The 14,760-nt window shown below is 43.1% G+C and overlaps 3 protein-coding genes across 4 annotated transcripts; 1 reads left to right on the forward strand and 2 right to left on the reverse strand.

Moving 5' to 3' along the window:
- Nucleotides 1-6,706: 6,706 nt before the first annotated feature.
- Nucleotides 6,707-7,942, reverse strand: LOC120902469. Its single transcript, XM_040311224.1, has 4 exons — nucleotides 7,608-7,942; nucleotides 7,376-7,540; nucleotides 7,130-7,291; nucleotides 6,707-7,025 (listed from the first exon to the last, which is right to left on the reverse strand). The coding sequence occupies exons 1-4, from the start codon at nucleotides 7,683-7,685 to the stop codon at nucleotides 6,852-6,854; spliced, it is 579 nt and encodes a 192-aa protein (XP_040167158.1). The 5' UTR covers nucleotides 7,686-7,942; the 3' UTR covers nucleotides 6,707-6,851.
- Nucleotides 7,943-8,011: 69 nt separating this feature from the next.
- Nucleotides 8,012-8,945, reverse strand: LOC120902468 (ATP-dependent Clp protease proteolytic subunit, mitochondrial). Its single transcript, XM_040311223.1, has 2 exons — nucleotides 8,810-8,945; nucleotides 8,012-8,739 (listed from the first exon to the last, which is right to left on the reverse strand). The coding sequence occupies exons 1-2, from the start codon at nucleotides 8,849-8,851 to the stop codon at nucleotides 8,104-8,106; spliced, it is 678 nt and encodes a 225-aa protein (XP_040167157.1). The 5' UTR covers nucleotides 8,852-8,945; the 3' UTR covers nucleotides 8,012-8,103.
- Nucleotides 8,946-8,992: 47 nt separating this feature from the next.
- LOC120902466 (protein CNPPD1) lies at nucleotides 8,993-13,420 on the forward strand. Of its 2 annotated transcripts, none has more exons than XM_040311222.1 (4): nucleotides 8,993-9,113; nucleotides 11,357-11,647; nucleotides 11,944-12,066; nucleotides 12,144-13,420. In XM_040311222.1, the coding sequence occupies exons 2-4, from the start codon at nucleotides 11,564-11,566 to the stop codon at nucleotides 13,071-13,073; spliced, it is 1,137 nt and encodes a 378-aa protein (XP_040167156.1). In that variant the 5' UTR covers nucleotides 8,993-9,113; nucleotides 11,357-11,563; the 3' UTR covers nucleotides 13,074-13,420. The 2 variants fall into 2 exon arrangements, with proteins under 2 accessions (XP_040167156.1, XP_040167155.1); XM_040311221.1 differs by lacking the exon at nucleotides 8,993-9,113 and adding an exon at nucleotides 10,967-11,232.
- The last annotated feature ends 1,340 nt before the right edge of the window (nucleotides 13,421-14,760 follow it).

The following is a 14,760-nucleotide window of genomic DNA, read 5'->3' on the forward strand; positions in this document are numbered from 1 at the left end:
CCAGCCATTGAATCCGTTCGTAGCGGGAACGTACGGCGCTCACGTGAAATTCTAGGGATGGCAACACATTTCTTGAGCCCGGTCCTACAACGCCGCGGTGAATAACTGTAGCAACCATCTAGTACGTTAGGAAAATGAGTGTCGGGACGTACGTCGCCGCTACGAACGGATTCAATAATACCAGCCAAAAAGAGCGTTCTTGGTGTCAGCCAATTTTTCTTGCTAATGGAAAATCATGAAAAATTCCGGCTGAAAAAAAAACCATCTCAGAGGGGAGCCTCAAACAGTTGGTGCGACCATCACATGCTTGGTGCATGCGAGTGGTTCCAAGAAACAAAATGAGCATGTTTTCTCGCTCTGTTTGACCCGACAGATAATCAAAACAGATAGAGGGAGAGCATGCTCATTTTGTTGCTAGAGCCCACGCGCCAAGTATATTCCAAGAATGTCGTGATTATCGCCAACAAAAATGTCGTGACCAAGTGAGTGACCAACATTTGGGTGCTAAACTAAATGTCACCAAGCATGTGATTCTCCAACATTTTGAGTATCGTCACTGATCATCTCAGTTGTGTACGTGATCTGATTTGAGCTTCGTTTCAGTCATGAGTGTTGATGACTGAAACAGTGGCAGTTGGCAGCACTGTTCACAGCGAGAAAAAAAATCATGATTATGCTTGCGCCGGCATTAAGCTAAGCTTGTAAGTCAGAGCGTTTCTACATACACCGAGAAAGCAGGTGAGAGATGGCTGTGAGAGAATTGACAATCGGTTTCTCACGCCGGTGTGTGTAGAAGCTCTGAAAAGCGCCGAGGTGAGACATTTAAAATGATGTTGAAAAAATCCATTTTAATCGCTAAAATGTACTCAAAAAAGTTTCTTTTACTTTTTAATAATATTTATACGATTATTAGACGGCAAAAATACAAACTATAATTGATCGTTCGCCATAAACTGCCAATTCAATTTTTTCTCAGCTCCATCGTTCTTTGCATGCCGAGGAGATTTCTCTCACCGAAAATGCTGTCAGTCGCTGTCAAAGCATGCTGTCAGTTATTTTCTCAGCTGCTTTCTCGGTGTACAGGCGTACCCCGAGTTACGACCCTCTCGAGTTACGACGATTCGCAGATACGACGATTTTGATTTTGACAGTTAAAAGTAGTTATTGAGACATGCACATACGACATTAAAAGGCTCCGAAACCGATCTCAACCAGTGTTGCAAAATGTCATGAGTATCACGAGATTTTCACCTACAAAAACAATGAACATATCCGTGGTAGCTTGATGCTCATTGCTGATAGTCAATCAAAGTACGTCATGACATGCTGAACACGACATGTGTTATTCTTGAGTCCAACGCGATACTCTGAGAGCGTTTCTACATACAGGTGTCCCCCGAGATACGACTGTATTTGGGACCGAAAAAATGTCCCAAAGCAAGGCGTAAGTCGAAATAGTCGTATGTCGAATATCTGTGAATATATAGTTTATAACCGAAATTGAAGAGTCGGAATCTATGAAATCGTATATTTTATTTAAAACAATATACGATAATGTATTATTTTTCCTCCAAAAGCCGTTTACACAATATAGATATTCAAGATGGGGGAGTTGTGGAATCTGAGGAAATATTTTTGTATCGGTTATCTGCACAGAAATTCAAAAATATGCATCAATTTCGTCTCAATAACTACTTTTAACTGTCAAAATCAAAATCGTCGTATCTGCGAATCGTCGTAACTCGAGAGGGTCGTAACTCGGGGTACGCCTGTAGTCGATAAATAAAACCATATAAAAATGAACAAGGCCCATAGGTCCCTTAGACGAAGTCGAACATCCACATTGACGGGGCCCCTAGCGGCCGCCCAGTCCGCCCACCGTTTAACGTGCCACTCAATATAGGGCGCCACAATTTCGCGCCTCCGAAATTCTGGTTCTTGTTCAACCAATATTTAATGTTTTTAGATACATTTTATGAATTTGCAAAAACAAGACTGTCTGTATAGAAAACTAATTTATGATTTTCCTTTTTTGCAAGCTTTCCTCAAAGCAGGAGAAAATGGATTTGATCCGACTTGTATCGGAGCACCCCATGCTCTGGCATACCACTGACAACTATAAAAATACAAGTCAGACTGCCGGAGCATGGGGGGAAATAGCCAGGCATCTGGGGACCACCGTGGCCAGATGCCAGAAAGTTTGGCACCAGCTCCGGTACAAGTACCGTGCGATGAGGATAGATGAGCTGAAGGCGGTCAAAAAAAATGGATGTAAGTAAGAATTTTCTAGACGCGCTGTAAATGTATCTAATAAAACACATTAAATCGTGCTTATATTTATTGATTATAATTTCAGATCCCAATCCCCCTCCCCAATCCCCTACGTGGCACTGCTATAGGGCTCTGAATTTTCTGCGGGAAATAATTGATCAGTCGCTGGGAGAAACTGGTGGGGTATGTAGATAAAACAGTTTGATTTGTGAAAAACCACAAATAACTCATTATTTCCTTTAAACTTTTTTGTAGAGAGAACGCTCAGAAGCAGATGAGATGGGGCCTCCAATGGCCTCTTCTACACGGTGGCCTGCTGCGGAATAGCAGAGCGCCGCAGCGGAGAGAAGAGTGCAGTTGGAGGCGCCCATTGCAGGAACGTGTCTGCAGAGCAAGGGTAAGGAATGAACTAAGCCATTAAATACCAATATGTATATTTATATAGGTGTTCCAGATAAATTTGACAGTTTGTGAGGGAATAGGAAAGGAATTTTTTATCAAATTTCTGTTAAATATTAAAAAAAAATTCTACCAAGTTTAGCTTACCATCGGGGCGACTATGGGCTTCGAACGACGAGATCCGTTCGCCGCGGTTGTCAGAAGGCGCTCACTTGGCGCTCAGTTTTAAAATAACGTACCATTGAGAGACCGTAAGAAGCGCGCGAAAGAATGAGTTCTACCTGCCGGGGTCGAATTTTCCCGTTTGTATGGGGAGAAATCCGCGAGGTTTTGCGCTGCGGATTTGGAACGAATGTTGTTTTCAATGTAACGTTTTGCTTCAAATTTTGCTTTAAATGATTGAAGTGAATTGAACTTAGAGGTATGTAACATTTTGAAAATGTTTTGTGATCTTTTTCCAATAAAAAAAGTTTTTCATCAGTCTTGAAAATGTATATAAAAAACATAAAATATATCGGAATATAAATATACATAATAAAATACAAATATCTATAATAAAAAGTTATATAAATATATATATATATATATATATATATATATATATATATATATATATATATATATATATATATATATATATATATATATATATATATATATATATATATATATATATATATATATAATATATATATAACATATATAATACATATAATAATATATTCATTCATGAATATTCATGTAAAGGTCAAATGTAAATAACGTTTATAACTCTTTAAAATAAAATCAATCAGTATTTTTATACTTTTTTATAAAGCAAATCCAATCCTGTCGTCCCTCCTAAATTTGAAATAACTTAAATTCAAATTTAAAGAAAGTGAGTAAAGCTACCTTATAATTCATAACAAATCATCCAATAATGATGTAACGAATGAAATCCAATACCAACGGCCAAAAAAATCAAAATTCAAAACATAACCATCCTTGAATCGTAGATATAAACGTCTTTAAATGCTTGACAGTTGTATCTCATGATTCTCATTCTCTCATGAGCGTCGAACGGATTTCGTCGTCCGAAGCCGGTACCTGCCCCGCATGTTTGCCGCATTTTTTATTCGAAGTACCCCCCTCTACGTCGATGACCGCCTGCACCCGCTTCCGGAACCGCGCGCAAGCCCGGACAACCATGTCTCTGGGGATGGCCGCAAACACGGCCTTTATTCTGGCCAGCAGCTCCGCTTTGGTATTGCAGGACGCCCTGTTGGTGTCCCGCTCAACTGTGCCCCACACAAAGTAATCCATAGGATTTAGGTTAGGGGAGCTGGGTGGCCAAACGTCGCTGGTGCTGGTGTATCGGTCGAAATTAACAGTGAGCCATTGGCGTGTTTTTATGGCCGTATGGCATGGTGCAGAATCCTGCTGCCAAACGTACGGCCGCCCATTGGTCACCGTATTGTTTTTACGGTGTTCAGCGAACACATCGCCGCCTTCCGAATTTCGGCATTCGTATGGCCGGCACGAACCATCATAACACACGTTACGCGCTTGTACAATTCGGACGGGTTCCACATATTTACGGAGCTAGACATTTTTTACACTTGTTCGCACAACTTTTAGCAAACCAATGACATATCCCAAATAACCAAATCAGCCTTAACCCACTGTAAAGTCACTTCAAACCCACGTGGGTTTGTGGTGGTCGATTCAGTCGTTAACCCACCAAATTTTAGAACAATCGGAGCTGTCAGTTCTAATAAGATGTATTGACCTTACCCACACTTGGCCCACCTTTTCCAAACATGTTGACGAGAAAAAGATGGGTCAAGTGCGGGCTAAGGTCAATATGCTGAACATGATTTTAACACATCGATTACTTTAACTCATTCACTTACAACACAGCATAACTTCGGCAATATAATTAATAAATAAACTGTGCACTGACCAGGGAAATGAAAGAGTCCATTTGCAAGTAAACAAACACACGCACCCACATCTTACACAAATATGTTTCACAACAAATGAACTTAAACACACATTTTTTATTGCTTCCTTTGCACAATTAAACACATTTTGGGTAGATACATGTTGAGTAAATGAATTACCCGTGCATTAAGAAAACTGACTTTAACAAACATTGAAGTGGCCGCTTCTGTAGATGTGTGGTTTAACCCAGCAATCTGACAGTTTTTTTTTGTTCGATGCAACTGGATTTTTAGTACAGGAAATTGGTGGCGTTTTCGGTATCTTGGTTATTTGGGATCAATCATTTCGATACGTCTACTCAACCCTGAGATATAAACCCAAAGGCCAGGTGTCAAATTTATCTCGAACACCCTGTATTTCGTTTACTTGTAGTGGTAGGTATCATTTTACAGGGTTTTCGAGGATTATATAGACATGTTCAGCGAGTTGTAGATTCGTTCAGGCATATAATAGACTCTTTCAGCGAGATATAGAATTGTTCGGAAGTAGGCGTTGACATGTTCAGCGATTCTGTAGTGCTGTCACTTGTTTTGTTTACACACTGTGCCGCAGGGTTCAATTTTTCATTCTGAAAAGCCCTAAAAGTTGCTAATAATCATTCCCCAAGCTGTTTAATACATAAATTAGTTGAAAAACGCATATTTTTTCGAAAACCTTTTGTTTACCTCCTGATGAGCAAGATCCAAACTGCAGTTCAAGGGGTAAAGTGACAACTCTACAGTATAACCAAACATGTCTACACCTACTTCCGAACAATTCTATATCTAGAGGCGAATGAAGCCGGAAGGCTCAAAGTGTCTATAAAAATCAATAAAAAAAAAAAATAATAAAAAAAATCTATATCTCGCTGAAAGAGTCTATTATATGCCTGAACGAATCTACAACTCGCTGAACATGTCTATATAATCCTCGAAAACCCTGTAAAAGAGGTGATTTCAGGGTAGGTGGTTGCCCAAGCGAAATTTTTCGGGGATAATGAACATAAACTCATGCCATCTCTTTCTATTCATCAGCTCTACTCTCTCACACGCATCGATGAACTTTTACACATCTCTTAGTTCATTGTGCTATATTTGAAGGGTTTAAAACTGATAGATAACGATTCATGTTCATGAAGTAGTTATGGTCTAATGGTAATGGTGTAATGCTTGTACCATGGTCGACATGAGTTCAATTCCATTTTTATTGTTTTCATTGATGATTTAAAGTTTCTGATATCTTTTTAAACCAAGCAGTTCCAGTTACTTCAGACCACTTTTCTCATTATTAGAAATGCGTGTTTAATAGACAATATGTTATTTTTATTGTTTTATTTATTTCTTTTGATTCAATTAGCATCAGTACCCCTTCATACAACAAAACAAGCAAATAGCAAGATCATGAATAATAATATGGTGGCGCAACTGGCAAAGTGATTCGAAGTAGAATTAGCGATGTGGTTGGTAGCATCAAGGATGAAGCATGAGCATGAATTGGAACATGGAGGGAGGGAGTGAATCCGAAAGTTCATTTCTATTTTTAGCTCTTTTTTGCATGGGTTCATCCTTCACGTGTGTTCACTATCCCCGAAAATCTTTTGTATATCGCTGATGTTTTCAGGGATAATTCGTTAACGAATTATCCCCAAAAAGACCAACGAAAACCAGCGTGGTCGGGAGCTTGGGTGTACATGTAAAGGGTATACAAACATAAATAATTTAAAAACATATTTAAACATTTTTTGATATTTTTTAATTTTTGCACATGGGAAGAAAACATCTTTTATGAGGCATTTTTTAAATTTGAAGTCGATACGATTTTTTTAATCCAAAGTTATTTAGGAATAAAGAGGCGAAACTTACCCGTGTAGGCGGTTGTACACATTGTCGGTTAAATGAATCATGTTACTGAGTCGTTCGAGTTGATGACTGTACCACGGGACCGCCCCATGGATGGCCATGTTAAACGCATCGAAACGGACGAACAAAAAGCCCGTAAAGTCTTTTTAGGCCGTTCATAACGACAGAGGAGGCGTGGTAGAGCCAAATTGAGGTGGCTACTGTGCGCTGTAAAGTCCGGTTTTGGCAGAGTACATCCGCTACTCATCCTACTCATTGGTGTAGTAAAACTTGCTGATAATTTAGATTTATTTAAAAGTTGAGACTGAGCTGAGCTCACCCGTTTGCACTAGACTTTTCACTCCCTTAACTACACGATGGCTAAGGTCGGCGGACTGTTTTCAGCGTAGCTTGCGCAGCGAAGCAAAACACTTCCTTCTTCGGCGTGACGGCCGTGCTGTACAGCTTCATCGTCACTTGCCAGGTGTACCCGTCCAGTGGAAAGCTGGTAAAAAAGCTCAAATCAAACGCGGAATCCTTAAACACGTACGTTGCCTGTCGAGAGTAAGAAGTTGCAGAAGAAAAAGAAGAAGAAAACAAGAAGTAAATTAATAAAACGGTGCTAATAAGGTTAACAATGAACAGATTTAGCTATTCACCGGTTGCAGGGGGCACTTCACTGTCGGCTCGATGCTGCGCACAAACGGTGACCAGAACGAGTTGGTGTCGGCCAAAAAGGAGCAAATTTTCGGCACCTGCACCGCATTGTACCGTTGGCAGTTTTGCAAATCGAGCGTGCAGCGATACGCCACTAGTGTGAGCTGTTTTGAAATTGGAAGTGGAAACCGTTGGAAAAAAAGACGACAATTGCGCATATTCTTATTGTATTCCAATAAGTGGCATACCTCCAGCGGTGGTCGAATCTGTTGTACGACGGAAAAGTTCCCGTAAAAGCGCACCACATTGTTGCTGGACGTGAAGTTTGCCGGAATGATGAACTTGATCAAAAATGATTCGGTTTTATTCGTTTGGCATGTTTTCGCTTTATCAATCACTAGCTCTTTATTTCGCTGCAAAACCGAAGAGAATTTAAATTACGAAGCAACTTAACGGAACACGTCCAACGGTAATGCTCACCCTTCCCAGTGCGTTGGTGGTGGGAACGAAAACCAATGCAGCAACGGCGAAAAGGTAGCACCAAACAGTGGAATGCATGTCGTGGGTACTAAAGTTTGGCTAAAACTAACCCAAACGGTAGTAAATCTTTACTAGTTATTTGTTTCAATTCATCGCAATCCGCGAAGCGTAGAGATAGGTTAATTTAATTTCAGGCATCATTACCATTTGAATCCGGTGCGACAAAAGATGGACAAAAGATATGAAAATGAAAAATAATTAAAAATTAATTATAACAATTTGTGTTATTCCAAACTTAGCTTCAGTTTGCCTTTCGAGAGAAAATTTCAAAAAATTGATTTTTAAGCCTCGATCATTTAATTAATTCTCATTTCCTGCACAAACGATAGGAAAGGCATACGCAATTAAACAATTTGCTATATATCATCCCTTTTTATTTCCTTCCCAGTTCAGTAACACCAAACGAAATGTTGTGCCACGCACCGCCCCACCATTTTTACGACGCGGCTTCCGTCGACGAGGGAGGATGCTCCAGTACCGTGTCTATAATGCCCAGCGTTTGGGCCTCCTCGGGGCTCAAGAACGTATCGCGCTCCATCTTCGAGTACAGCACGTCCAGCGACGTCTTCGTGTGCTTGCCATAAATCTCCGTTAGCTGCTTCTTCAGCTTCAGTATCTCTTCCGCCTGTATCTGAATGTCGGTCGCCTGTCCCTGGGCACCGCCGGACGGCTGGTGGATCATGATGCGTGCGTTCGGCAGCGAGTGGCGCATTCCCGGCGCACCCGCCGCAAGCAGCAGCGAGCCCATCGAGCACGCCTGCCCCACGCACCACGTAGCAACCGGGGGCTTCACGTACTGCATCGTATCGTAGATGGCCAGCCCGGCCGTGACACTTCCGCCCGGTGAGTTGATGTACATGTGGATCGGTTTCGTGCCATTTTCCGACTGTAGGAACAGCAGCTGGGCCACGATCAGCGAGCTCAGGTCGTCATGGATTGGGCCCATAAGGCAGATGATTCGTTCCTTCAGCAACCGGGAAAATATGTCGTACGCCCGCTCTCCCCGACCTGTTTGCTCCACCACGATCGGGACCAGGTTCAGGAATGATTTGTTGGTCGCATGCAGTTTGCGCTAGAAACAAAAACAAAGCAACACGGGTCAGCGTTCAGAAAAGCATACGGGACGCTCTCCAGCTACTTACCACGGAAGCTAAATGCGGTAAAAATGACTTTATTCTATTCATTGTGGATGCGATTAGGATGATAAACACTGGCGGCAGACACGAATGCAAGATGTAAACAACATTTCGTAATCATGTCCAATCCATCAGCAGCAGCCGGCTGACACAGAGTGACCAGATTTATCTGTAATCCTATCATTTTTTTTATTTTATTTTTTTATTTTTCCTAGCGAAAACACAGTTTTTTTTAAATACTGGTCAGATGTCATGAAATCATTTCCCTGTTCAATTTATAAGGCGCGGCCAAAGTGAGTGTATATATCAGGTAGGCTTATGGTTTTCTTCCTCACTAATCTAACGACACTAGTGGTGAGAGCTCGGAATCGGACCTAATCGATTTCGATTCCGTGTTCGGAATCAAGTCCGGTGCCAATTCCGATGCTGGAATTGATTCCGATTCCGCAGTCGATTCCGGAGCCGATTCCGGAGTTGGTTCCGGAACTGATTCCGGAATTGAATCCGGAGCTGATTCCGGAGTTGGTTCCGGAGCCGATTCCGGAGTTAAATCCGTAGCCGATTCCGGGATCGGCTCCGGAATCGATTCACGGATCGGCTCCGGAAACAGAATCGTTTCCGGAACCGACCTGGGAATCGCAATTTGCACCGGTAACGGAATCAGTCTTGACTCCAGAAATGGAGTTAGCTCCGGAATGAGATTTAGTTTTTGAATTGAATAAGAATTAGTTTTGAATGTCGGAGCCGATTTTGATTCCGGAGCCAATTCCGAAACCAATTCCGATTCCGGAGCTAATTCCAATTCCGGAGTTGATTCTGAAACCAATTCTGGAACCAATTCTGTAGCGGATTCCGGAATCGATTCCGGTCGAAACTGATTCCGGAATTGATTCCGACGAAATCTTCATTTTTCCCATCACTAATCGACACACGATTAGGCAATTCGTTCCTTAACAAAATCTAGTCAACCTTGAAGATAAAACCCAAGCGCCACAGATTAAGCAAAATGAAATTTTCATTTGAAATAAGGAGACAACTTTTGAAGCTCATTTTGTTCGAAGTGTCACGTTGGTTTATCGGTGGTATTATAATTCATCATTATATCGCTGTCCTTTTCTTGCAATGTGTTTCGACAAGCTTCATCTAATCTTGACACTTATAGCCTACTAACTTTCCGAGCAAAAATCTATATGAATCGTCGTGTACATGGGTATCACAACACCATCGACCATTATTCAAATCTCCCCAAGCGCCACAGATTAAGCTTTAACGACTGGAAAATTGAATATTCATAGAAAAAAAATGAAAGCTCCACAGCTTCATTGGTTTGATCAATAGATGGCGTTGCTCATCATTATATTGCTATCTTTTTCTTGCAATGTGTTTCGACAAGTTTCATCTTATCATGACCTATATAACCTTCTAACTTTCTGAGCAAAAATCTATATGAATGGTCGTGTGGTCAGATACGTGGGTATCAATACCAACGACCATTAATCAAATCTCACTTGCTTCAGTGCTGGTGGAGTCCATTGGAGTTTAGTATTTAAACAATCGTATCGCCGTTCTAGTTCTAGCGATGCATAACTTCAATACGAAACCGTACAACAGTACAGAGGAGAGGGAATGAGAAAGCTCTCCTCCAAGCGACGAAGCTTCACTGGTTGGGTATCCCACCAACAGATGGCGCCACCAGCTTTTTGCCATTGTTAGAATGTATGAGTCGTTTGCCGTCTGCTAAACGAAGTCTTTCTATATTCCGTTTAGTTAGAGAACTTGAGTCGTTTAGAAGCCGTTTAGTGGTCGTTTAGTGGATTTGTGGCACTTGGAAAATCATTCTATATTTCGTTCAGGTAGAGAGCTTGAGTCGTTTAGTGGATTTAAGGCATTTGGATTCAGAAAGGCCTTCATTCATGTGGCCGCTGAACCAAATCTAATCCATCTCCTCGAAATAGATGAAGGATTCGTTTTCCCTGGAACATTCGTTTTGCAGATAAGTCCCCTCGCCCCCTTCCCACGCTCAACACTTCTTTTTAACTGAGAATCAAATTTTAAAACCAACCGAAAGCTACTGATAAAATTTTTTGGTGCTCTTACCGAAAATCGCCAAAATAATCTGGTCACACTGCCGCACCGGGTCGATGAACGTCAAACGCAGCAGTCAAACGGGACAGCACGACAGTACCTCGCGCTCGTACAGCTGCAGTCACTCTGCGACCCACCATCGGAAGCAGCGGGACAGCGCGTGTTTTTCTTTTCTTCGTCGCAAGTTTATTACAAGCAACACTATATTGCACTTTGTGCAGTGCAGAAGTTACAGCGTACCTGGAACAGAAGTTACCCCCCCCCTTTTTCAATCGATGGTGTTTGCTTAGTGTAAAGTGTGCGCAATGATTGAATGTGAGCAGCCGAACATCACCGACACCGTGGTAATGAGACGAGCACTTCCGCAGGCGATACATCCATTTGACGGCGAACATCCCCCTCCTCCTCACTGCCAATCGGTCTAATTATGGTCATGTTTTGGGTCGTGGTCGCGTTTCCTCTTTGCAGGTGATAGATCATGAAGAGTTTCTCGATCGCATCAAGAAAACGCTGTACTACGGCTCGTCCAAGGTACGGTGCACCAAGATTAGCCGCCCGCTGGCCGACTACGCGGCGGACGTGTTTTCCGAAACCCACCGCGGCCATTCCCTCAGTCGACTGAACTTTGCGACTGTGGGCAACCTGTCCGTGACGCCATGCTCGCTCATCCTGGCGATGATCTATCTCGATCGGTTGAACGCCACCGATCCGACCTTTGTACGTCGCGTAACGCCGTCGGAATTATTTATAGTGTCGATGGTAAGTAGCGCTAAGTAGAATTGGCAGTTTTGCTGTCGGTGACCTGATAAAGCGAGCGCGCTTCGCTCTGGTTGGAATCGAATGGCACGCAGCTTCTCGAACAGAGGCGTAGAAAAGGCGTGCATTTCACGGCTCACTAAGCACGCACAAGAAAGCTTGCTAATTTTCTCTCCAACAGCAGCAGCAGCAGCAGCAGCTCGCCCGCTTTTCCTTTCGCACAAGCTACAACTTTCTCGTTCGATGTGCTTTACTCATGCTTTGGCGTCATCGCTCTTCTCTCCTCCTTCTTTTTACAGATGGTCTCCACTAAATTTTACTGCGGTTACGACGAAGACATCTATCTAAGTGCCTGGGCAGAGTATGGAAACATGACGCCGGATCAGATGAAAGCGTTGGAATTGGAATTCTTGGACGCAATGGTAAATCATTTGTTTTTGTCAGTTCGTACCACACCCCCCCAGCTGCTTACTTATACATCTTCGGTTTCGGTCCGTAGAATTGGAATGCCTACGTTTCCAAGCACGATTTCTTCGAGAAGCTGAAAGCGGTCGAAAAGGTGCTGGCGAAACGGCAGGGCCTCACACGCGGCTGGCTAACGTACACCGAGCTTATCAACTTTCTACCCTCATTTGCGATGGCGAAGCAGCTGATCCACTACAGCACCGTGCTCGCGCTGAGCTACACCGCCAGCGTGATGACCATTGCCGGAGCCTTCCTGTTAGCTAGCAATCTTCATCTCCCGGGCAACCTACTGTACCGCGGTTCATCGACCAGTCTCGAGGGCAGCAGCAGCAGCAACAGCAACCCGCTGTCGTCACCACAGCCAACGGGGGTCGACAGTCGGCTCGATCATGCGACGGTCGATGACACAAACACACTCGAAGACTGCATCTCGAATGGCACGCTTGCCGCATCGCAGATAAAAACAGCACTGAAAGACTGCGAGGTTGCTTTTGCTGCCGGACATGAGCAGCAGCAGCAGCACCATCACCATCACCAACATCACCACCACCATCACCACCAACAACAGCAGCTGCACAATCCTAGTTGGCATAGTAGCACAAACGAACGTCACGAAGCGACCGTTTTCTCACTACCCTACCGCTATCGCAACATACGCTTCATTTTCGATCCTGCTGGTGGTAACAATTTCGTGCAGCAGATTGATTTCCTTCGCTCCGAGCAGGAAGGGAACGAGTCAGACCGGGCACCGAGCGACGGCGGATCGAACAACGATCGATCGCTGGAACTTCGTCACGCTGGATCTCTAAATTGTTCTTACGATTGCTTCATTCCACTGATGGGCGGCAGTGGGCGTTGGTGTGCGGAGGGCAGCGCTGAGCAGCAGCACGGCAACTATGACGGTATCTACAAACATTACAAGAAAACGTACGACATGTTCAGTTCGCTGCTGAAGTTTCTCTAACGTATACCCCCTCCCCGCCCCCGGCGTCAAACACTGACCGCAGTAGGATAGACGACTAATAACACAACATGGATTCGTTTCGTTTAAAGGAACCTAAAATCATGAAATCAATGAATTGTGCAATTGCAAACCCCAAAAACCCCAACAAAAAAGTGTACCTTTTTCATGCGTTCCATTCCTCGAGTTTTACAGCTAACATTATTTCAAAAGCAGGACTAATGATGTATGTTATTTACATTGAATGTGTGTACTGTAAATTGTGACATTTCTCCATTTGTTTTAATTTAAAAATCCGTTTAATGCTTTTGCAATAAATTTTATTATTGGACCTCAATACATACAGAAAGGCGCGCGCGTGTGTGTGTGTGAAATATACATCTAAAAGGTCCGAAAAAAAGAACGAAAATCGGAAGAGGTTACAGGGCTACGCAATTTTCGCGAATCGCGTAATTTTCAACGATCCCCTTTACTGTAAAGAGTAAGCCGAAAACAATGGTATCGAAACTCAATTAAAATGAGTTACTTATGACAAGCCCTTAAGCGACCTAAAACCAACACTAAACTCATACTGGTCCTGACACCAATACATTACCTTTTCTAGTTCGAGAACTGCACATGACCTAATGCCTGCAGGACTGGCACCTATGAACCTATGCAAGTCCAGGGCTCGACACTGAGTCCCAAACCGAACCCAGGAAGCGATGCTGATCATACCGGTCCTCGAACTGTTCATGTACCCATATCTGCCCAGGAACCTATCATGAACACTTACTGGTCGTGGAGCCTATCATGACTCCATACCGGTCCTGGAACCTAATATGAACTCATTTTATCTTTTTTTTTTTGCATAACAACAGCTGTCAGTCAAGGCCTACCTCTGTACCCACTAATGAAGTGGGCTTCGCTCCACAGCAGAATAGTCAGTCCTGTACGTATGGGGGTATAGTCTATCCGGTAGTGATGGGTAAAGTTGGCAAAAATCCGGAGTCGACTCCGATCCGACTCCAATAAATTTGGAATCGACTCGGGAAGGGTAGGGTTCGCCCTGCATTATTCGGAGTCGTCCGGAGTCGTTCGGAGTCGGTCTTCAAAACAAAGGCCTGTATACGAGGTGCACGCGCAACGGGAAAGACACAACGAAACGAAATGCCTGATCACAAGTACATTAAACCAAGTCCGATCGACTCTAGACGATGCCGAATGATTCCGATTCCTATTGACTCCGGCCGACTCCGACGACTCCGATGACTCTGAACGATTCGGGGCAGAACTAGTGGTTCCATTTTGCCCGAGTCGGATCCGGAGTCGTGGGTGTGCTCCAGAAAGCACATCACTACTATTCAGGACTTGAACTAGGCATGGGCAATTCGGTTCATTTTCATGAACGTGAACGAACTAGTTCTTTCATTTACATGGACTGAACGTGAATCGCGATTCATTCGTTCATTTCAGTGTAAGATAATATGGTAAATGGTTTCATTTCGCAAGAAGAATTACTTTATTAAATCTGGATTTTTTTTTGTTTTGGCAGACCAGGACTATCTTCTCATTTCGACGAGTAGGACGTTCTATTTGTGAATGATCTGGTCTTACGGTTAACGTTCATATTTGTATTGGATGAGATGAACGACCTGGCGTACTAAAACTTTTCGACGGGTAGGACGCTCTTTTCATGACCAGCTCAGTA

Source organism: Anopheles arabiensis, chromosome 3 (assembly GCF_016920715.1).
Source record: "Anopheles arabiensis isolate DONGOLA chromosome 3, AaraD3, whole genome shotgun sequence".
In the NCBI taxonomy this organism is placed as follows: domain Eukaryota; kingdom Metazoa; phylum Arthropoda; class Insecta; order Diptera; family Culicidae; genus Anopheles; species Anopheles arabiensis.

Excerpts from the sequence above, each read along its gene's own strand:
- LOC120902466 (XM_040311221.1), top strand. The coding sequence starts at position 11,194 with ATGATTGAATGTGAGCAGCCGAACATCACCGACACCGTG. Across the intron at positions 11,648-11,943 it reads AATTATTTATAGTGTCGATG|ATGGTCTCCACTAAATTTTA; the intron begins GTAAGTAGCGCT and ends TTCTTTTTACAG. Across the intron at positions 12,067-12,143 it reads TGGAATTCTTGGACGCAATG|AATTGGAATGCCTACGTTTC; the intron begins GTAAATCATTTG and ends TTCGGTCCGTAG.
- LOC120902469 (XM_040311224.1), bottom strand. The coding sequence starts at position 7,685 with ATGCATTCCACTGTTTGGTGCTACCTTTTCGCCGTTGCTGCATTGGTT. Across the intron at positions 7,541-7,607 it reads CCACCAACGCACTGGGAAGG|CGAAATAAAGAGCTAGTGAT; the intron begins GTGAGCATTACC and ends TCGGTTTTGCAG. Across the intron at positions 7,026-7,129 it reads TGAAGTGCCCCCTGCAACCG|GCAACGTACGTGTTTAAGGA; the intron begins GTGAATAGCTAA and ends TACTCTCGACAG.
- LOC120902468 (XM_040311223.1), bottom strand. The coding sequence starts at position 8,851 with ATGAATAGAATAAAGTCATTTTTACCGCATTTAGCTTCCGTG. Across the intron at positions 8,740-8,809 it reads TACCGCATTTAGCTTCCGTG|CGCAAACTGCATGCGACCAA; the intron begins GTAAGTAGCTGG and ends TTTTGTTTCTAG.